The 7,838-nt window shown below is 43.3% G+C and overlaps 1 protein-coding gene across 1 annotated transcript; it reads right to left on the bottom strand.

Annotated features, from left to right (window-relative positions):
- Positions 1-1,953: 1,953 nt before the first annotated feature.
- LOC142748241 (uncharacterized) lies at positions 1,954-7,625 on the bottom strand. Its single transcript, XM_075855348.1, has 3 exons — positions 6,754-7,625; positions 4,331-4,365; positions 1,954-2,106 (listed from the first exon to the last, which is right to left on the bottom strand). Exons 1-2 carry the CDS (start codon positions 7,474-7,476, stop codon positions 4,357-4,359), a joined length of 732 nt encoding a protein of 243 aa, XP_075711463.1. The 5' UTR covers positions 7,477-7,625; the 3' UTR covers positions 1,954-2,106; positions 4,331-4,356.
- Between the last annotated feature and the right edge of the window lie 213 nt (positions 7,626-7,838).

The following is a 7,838-nucleotide window of genomic DNA, read 5'->3' as shown; positions in this document are numbered from 1 at the left end:
CCATAGATAGCCCACCCCAGTATATAGCCCCCCTGTAGATATAGTTGCCCTGTATATAGCCCACCCCTGTATATAGCCCCCCTGTGTAGATATAGCCCCCCCCCCCCGTGTATAGCCCACCCCTGTATATATAGCCGCCCTGTAGATATATCCCAGCCCTGTAGATATAGCCCAGCCCTGTAGATATAGCCCAGCCCTGTATATAGTCCCCCTGTAGATATAGTCCCCCTGTAGATATAGCCCACCCCTGTATATAGTCCCCCTGTAGATATAGCCCACCCCTGTATATAGTATCCCACAAATAGCTCCCCCCTATAGTGCTCCACAGAAAGCCCACCCCTGTATATAGCCCCCTTGTACATATAGTCCACCCCTGTATGTAGTGCTCCACAGATAGCCCACCCTTGTATATAGTATATACAGGGGTGCGCTATCTGTGGAGCACTATATACAGGGGTGGGCTATCTAGTGGAGCACTATATACAGGGGTGGACTATATGTACAAGGGGGGGCTATATACAGGGGTGGGCTATCTGTGAAACACTATATACAGGGGTGGACTATATGTGGGGCACTATATACAGGGGTGGGCTATATCTACAGGGGGGCTACATACATGGTTGGGCTATCTGTAGAGCTCTATATACAGGGGTGGGCTATATCTACAGGGGGCTATATACAGGGGTGGGCAATCTGTAGAGCACTATAGGGGGAGTTACTTGTGGGACACTATATACAGGGGTGGTCTATATGGGGGCACTATCTACAGGGGCTCTATGGCAGGCACTATCTACAGGGGGCACAGTGTGTGTGTGTGTGGGACACGGTGTATGGTGCTATTATAATTAGAGGTGCAGTGTATTGCGCTATTATATTTAGGGGCGTAGTGTGTGGTATAATGATAACTTTATATTTATTTATAGGTGCAGAAATGTTGGTAAAGTGAGAAGCTGAAGACATGTGAGCGGCAAACTGCAGAAATGGACCGGGAGAAGTCATCATAGAGGTCTGGACCGGATGGAGAAAAAGAACTAGAATCTGAGACGTCACCGGTGAGTCACTTAATGTAAATGTTCACTCTGCCTCTAATCAGCACTGTAGTCACTGTATGATCTGCAGCGAGATGATGGGTGTTATGATTATGATAGGATTTATTTTTGTGAAACGGCATCTCCCAGCATATCCTTACCATTGTTCGGGCCATGCTGGGAGCTGTAGTTTTACGCCGTACAAACCTATACGGCAGGGGTTGCACTAAATTGAGCTGTATTTGTTCTGGTGTTGTATATATGTACCGAGCTTGGTTCTGGTGTTGTGTATAGAACCATATTGCTTGTGTAATTTTATGCTCGCGTTACATAAAAAGAAATTACACGTCGATTGGTAGAGAAAACAAACATGGCGAGGGGGAAAGAGATGTCGGGAAAGAGGTTGGGGGGGGGGGGCGCCAAACTGAATCTTTGCCCCGGGTGCTGGAGAACCTAGCTACGCCTCTGGCTTTGAACATCACTGAATTTATTGTGACTGACAAGAGATGTGGTGCTAGCGGTCACATAGGATCATGACGGGTTCACACCACTGTAGGGATATATCTTTCTCAGTCACGTGGACGTGTGTCAGTGGGTCATCACGGTGATCAGAATTACAGAACCACCAGTGACCCAGGAATCTATGGCAAAACAGGGAAACGACGCAAGAATGAAAATATATGTATATTAGTAAGTTTCCTCAATTTTGACTTGTATTTGGTTTAGAGATCATTTTAACTACTCGGATAACCCCTTTAAAACTGGGTGAGGAACAGCCATACTCTGCTACAAAGGTGAGGTTGTGGAAGATAGTTTCATGCCACAGGTCCGCCATAGCAAGCACAGCAATCAAAAATAGATATTGGGATGCACTCCTCAATCAATTGGCGTGGTGCTAGTAAGGTAGGGACGAGAATCCCACAATATTGAAAATATATAACCCCAGCACTCACAGAGGTACGCAAAAGATCCAGATGCAAACAAATTTAAGTTTTATTGCAACAAAAGATGGTAAAGTTGAGGTGGAAAGCGACTTGGTAAAGACGTTTCGGCCGAACCTCGGCCTTTGTCACGGTCGCTAAAATGATAAAGAATAAAATGCTTTTACAAAGTTGGCAATAAAATTTACAAAAATACAGTATGAACAAATGAAAATAATAATATGAAAATAACATATATAGATGAGTTATCTCTGTTTACATGAAATTATATAGCGCTGTCACCTCAGATATACACAGAGAACAATTATTATACATTATAAGGAAAAATAAAAATATTTTAATACTGAACTGTATAAAGAAAATTGCGTGATCAATTAGTGGAACACGTAACACAAGAATTAAGGAAATCATAATCATCTATGAAAGAATAAGTCATAATGATCTATAAAAACAAGACTAGGGGCTGAATAGTCAGAACAAAATTAAGTTAAATATGCTCAAGGAGGATCTAGCAGTATATAGCTGTATGTGGCATAAACAATCTGGAAACCTCTGATGGTGATGCAATACCTAGGTTACATATATTGATTTAGTTTTGTTATTGTGGTGGGGAGAGGAAAGAGTCCTCACTGTAGACCATACCATAAAGTACCGGTAGAAAATAAAGGACAGTGTGAAAAGGAACAAACACTAGAGGATAAACTAAAGGGAGAAAGTAAGAGGAAAGACATGTGCTGCTGTACCTGTAAGACGATATCACTGGTATGGGTTGTCCGCCGGATATTCCCTGTGTGTCTGTGCTATGTGAGTTGCGTCTGTGTTTATACCAGACCAACCGGAACTGACGTCAGTGGTACAGCCAGAGCCGTCTAAGGCGGGATTCACACGACCGGGTCGTTCCCGAGCCCGAGTATCGGCCGGTAAAATCGGCCATTTTGCCCGGCCGGTTTGCATAAAGTTATGCATCCGTGCCGGGCCGGGCAGATCCGGACAGTGACATCAGCGGCAGCTCCTGAAGGGGAATCCTCATGTGTTCGGGGATTCCGCTTCAGGAGTTTCCCCTGATGTCACTGCCCAGATATGGACAGAGACATCAAGCGCTCTGTCCAGGAGCGGAATCCCCGAAAACACGGGGATTCCGCTCCTTTAAGGAGCTAAAGTGCGGCTAGCACATAGCAGAGCGGGGAGATACCTCCCTGCTCTGCTATAGTGGCGTCGCTGCAGTAGTAGCAGCCGCAGCGGCAGCAGCTGCTGCTACTAGCGGCGCCATCGAAGGTGTCGCCGAGCCAGGGTGCTTTTAACAAGCAGGGGAAGGGAGCCAGCGCAGCGCTCCCTCCACCTGCTGTACACCCCGGCCCTGCAACACAGTGTACAGCGATGCCATTCGTCAGAATGGCATCAACTCCTCCTCCTCACATGCACTCTGCGCTGTCAGGAGGAGGAGATAGAGCGCAACCGCCGGGAAACCCGGCCATCACTCGGAACACATTCCGGTGATGGCCGTGTAATACCCGGCCCCATAGACTTCTATGGGAGCCGGGCGGCCGGGTGCCCGGGCAAAGATAGAGCATGTCCTATTTTTTGACGGCCGGATTTCCCGGCCGTCAAAAAATCGGTCGTGTGAATAGCCCCATTAGGGGTCTATCATTCCTAATGCAGCCGGGTGCCGGCCGATTTATGAACGGCCGGCACCCGGCCGGGAAACCCTGCCGTGTGAATGAGGCCTAACAGCTGATATGTGAGTGCAGTGAATATTCATGAGGTAATTATAGCAAGGGACCGTGAAAAAGAAACCTTCTGGGAGTATTGACAGAGCCATCTAGCTGCTGATATGTGAGTGCAGTGAATATTCATGAGGTAATTATAGTAAGGGACCGTGGAGAAAGAGAGCAAAGGGACCTAGCAGCTGATGTGAGTGCAATGAATATTCCTGAGGTTATTATAGTAAGAATGTGTGTTAGTGTGTGTGTATATATATATATATATATATATATATATATATATATATATATATATATATGTGAGTGGCATGTAATGAAGGAATGCAACGATATAGAGAAGTATGTTGGCAGAAACTGATTGGACGCTATCTAGTTGCCATGACAACGAACCAGAGAAGGAAAGGGACCGTATGTCTGAAGGTATAGATGATCTCAGCCCATGTGTATGGGATGTCAATGTAAGGATAGATGTAGGAACGGTATAGAAGGTGATAGTAGTCATGGCAACATGGAGAGAAGGGAAAATTAGAAAAAAATTTGAAAAAATAAAAAATAAAAAATAAAAATCAGAAAAAATATATATGTATAAAAATGAAGGAATAAAGATGAGATTTGACAGCCGGTTTTATGGTACTTTTACCTGGTCCATGTGGATGTGTTTTTTCTCTAGCGTGTCTAGAAACAGAAAAGACAACAAGTTAGAATATGCAAGTCAAACAAGATATAGGAACTGGCATTAATACATGAACTGCACAGAAGATAATAGGGTTTCGTATCAATTCATTAGGTCAAATTCCCTATTGAGACCCCTGGGACTTAAGGTTTGTAATGTATGTATCCAGTAGGATTCCCGTTCCTTAAGTAAATGTATGTGGTTGCCACCTCTACGTGGTTGAGGAACGTGTTCAATTATCTGGAACTGAAATCGGGAAAGTTGATGATTAGCCTTACTGAAGTGGTCTGGTAATGGTAACCAGTTTTTGTTACAGCGGATAGTAGATTTGTGGCTTGTTATGCGATCCCTAATGTGTTGTGTGGTTTCGCCCACATATATTAGCCCACACGGGCACTTTACCAGGTATACCACAAAATTGGTATCACATGTATAGAAGCCTTTTATGGGAAAAGATTTATTAGTGTGGGGATGCTGGAACCGATCACCCTTGATAACGTTGGAGCAGCATGAGCAATGGAGGCATGGGAAAGTTCCATTATGTCTGGGTCGTAAGAAAGTTTGTCTGGGCAATTTAGTGTTGCTGCCAATGTCTGCTCTAACCAATCTATCCCTGAAATTGGGTGGGCGTTTGAGGCACATCATCGCAGGCGACTTAAATTCTTGAATGGTCGGGTAGGCTGTACTGAGGTGGTGCCAATGTTTTCTAATAATTTGTTGGAATTTTGGAACCAAAGGGTGATATGTATGTACAAACGGAATTCTATTTAGTTTAGTGTCGTTGCGGGTGGTACAAGGTGTGTGATCTTCTTGAATCGTATTATGCAGTTCTTGTTGAAGTATCCGTGAAGGATAACCTCTGTCTTTGAATTTGTCAGTCATTTCTTGTAATCTAGTGTGTCGTGTTGTCTCATCTGTTACAATCCTAGAGATGCGTTTATATTGAGATTTAGGAAGTGAGGTTTTAGTTTTATACGGATGGTTACTCTGGAAATGGAGCAGGCCATTTCTGTCTGTGGGTTTGGTATATAGATCGACAACTAGATGGCCAGTGTTATTTTTCTTAACCAACGTGTCCAGGAAGCTTATCTCCTGTGAACTCAGATTTAATGTAAATTGTAGACCCTCACGTATGGTGTTAATTTCCTGGACAAAATCTATGGCAGATTGTTCAGTACCTTTCCATATGCAAAATATGTCATCTATATATCGATGCCAGCAGATTGCATTATCCCTGAATCTAGGATTGGTGTAAATGTGGGTAGATTCGAATTCTGCCATGTAGGCATTGGCATATGGAGGAGCCATGTTAGAACCCATAGCAGTGCCATTGATCTGTTTATAAAAGTTGTTCCCAAATAAGAAATAATTCTCATTCAGAATTAATTCGAGTAGTTCTAAACATAATGATTTGGAATTCATGGACATATCGGTAGTGTCCAGGAGGCTACTTGTGGCTGCTAGGCCATCTTGATGTGTGATGGATGTGTATAAGCTATTGACATCCAATGTAATTAGGAGGCTAGTAGGCTCAATCTGATGTAGACTTTTAATAATCTGTAAAAAATGGCTGGTGTCCAGGAGAAATGATTTGGTTTTTTTAATGAGGGGAGTCAATATTTTTTCTAAAAAGATGGCTAATGGGGATGAAATAGAGTCGGTGGAGGCAACTATTGGTCGACCAGGGGGATTGATTAAAGACTTGTGAATTTTTGGTAGGACATAAAATACGGGAGTTATTGGAAACGGATTCTGTAAAAATTTGTGTGTTTTGTGATCAATTGTATTAATATCAAGGTGATGATCAATGATGGAGTTGATTTTATGGCGTATATCGGAAATAGGGTCTCTTGGTATTTTGAGGTAGGTGTTACTATCAGTAAGTTGGCGATTGACTTCAGAGACATAATTATTATAATCAAGTATTACAATGGCCCCTCCCTTATCGGCTGGTTTAATTATGATTTCCCGGTTATGTTGTAAATCCCTTAAGGATGTCCTTTCTTCAGTGGACAAATTTTTTTGATGGGGATAGTAGCCCAAATTGTAATCGTGCAAGACGACATCAATGTCTCTTTGTACAAGTTCAATCACCGATTCTGTAGCGTGGTAGATTTTGGGGGGAGCAAAATTGCTTTTGCTACGGAGGCCCAAATTAGAAATAGAAATTTCTGAGCACACGTCTCTAGGCTGTTGGGAAGTGGATAGATCAGTAAGTCCAAAGTGTGTCTTGAGTCGTAATGATCTGTAAAAGTAGTTCAATTCCTGCTGGAGAATGAACGTATTACAGGGGGCGGTGGGGCAGAAGGACAAGCCTTTCTGTAAGACTGACAGTTCTGTTGGCGTAAGGGAATGAGAGGAGAGATTGACGACCAGGTGGTTCTTCCTACCTGGGACCTCGTCTGTATGTTGGTGTCTCGACCTCGTCCATCTCCTCCCCGCCCGCCTGGTGGTCCGTTTCGGCCTCTCCGATTGCCTAAAAAACGTGGAGGACGTCGACCAATAGAGGAGTCGCTGCCAGAACTGGAGAAATTTTCTGTTTGTTGTCGTGGTTGGCGCCATGAATTTGCGTAAGTTGACGACTCGTTCCATCGGTAAACCCTGTTGTTATCGTAATCCGTTGCGTCCCTCTGGAATTTATCGCGTTTTCTTAGTTGTATGGTCTTAAAGAAGTCGTTGATGGCAATGTCGGTACGTGTTTTCAGATTCTCCCATTCACTGGGGCTTAGAGTTGCTGATAGTTGATTTTCCAAAGCCTTGATTTTAATATCGGATTCTGAAATTCTGGTTTGTAGATGAGAAATAGTAAGTAGAATCAAATCCAGTGAGCATTTGTTTAAGATCCTCTGGAATTGTTGACAGTATTCTTCATCGTCAGAAAAGAGGGTTGGTCGAAGGTGACTCCTGAGGCCACGTGGTATTCTCTCCAATCTATGATATTCCGCCAGAGTTGTGCGATGCAGGTCATAGGAGGTATATTTTCGTAGTTCCTTTTCGTAGTCTCGTGTACGTAGTTCCTGCGGAGGAATTCTCAAAAAGTCTCCTGAGTTGGTGACTTGTGCCAAAATATTGGCCGTGGTAGTGGAATCGAAGGCAAAAGTTGATGACGTCATCTATATCAGGGTGCAAGACATCCAAGGTACAGTAGTAATCAAAAATAGATATTGGGATGCACTCCTCAATCAATTGGCGTGGTGCTAGTAAGGTAGGGACGAGAATCCCACAATATTGAAAATATATAACCTCAGCACTCACAGAGGTACGCAAAAGATCCAGATGCAAACAAATTTAAGTTTTATTGCAACAAAAGATGGTAAAGTTGAGGTGGAAAGCGACTTGGTAAAGACGTTTCGGCCGAACCTCGGCCTTTGTCACGGTCGCTAAAATGATAAAGAATAAAATGCTTTTACAAAGTTGGCAATAAAATTTACAAAAATACAGTATGAACAAATGAAAATAATAATATGAAAATAAC

This window comes from Rhinoderma darwinii, chromosome 3 (assembly GCF_050947455.1).
Source record: "Rhinoderma darwinii isolate aRhiDar2 chromosome 3, aRhiDar2.hap1, whole genome shotgun sequence".
NCBI classification, from domain to species: domain Eukaryota; kingdom Metazoa; phylum Chordata; class Amphibia; order Anura; family Rhinodermatidae; genus Rhinoderma; species Rhinoderma darwinii.
Note: the sequence above shows the minus strand (reverse complement) of the source record. Positions and strands in the feature narration are given on the sequence as shown.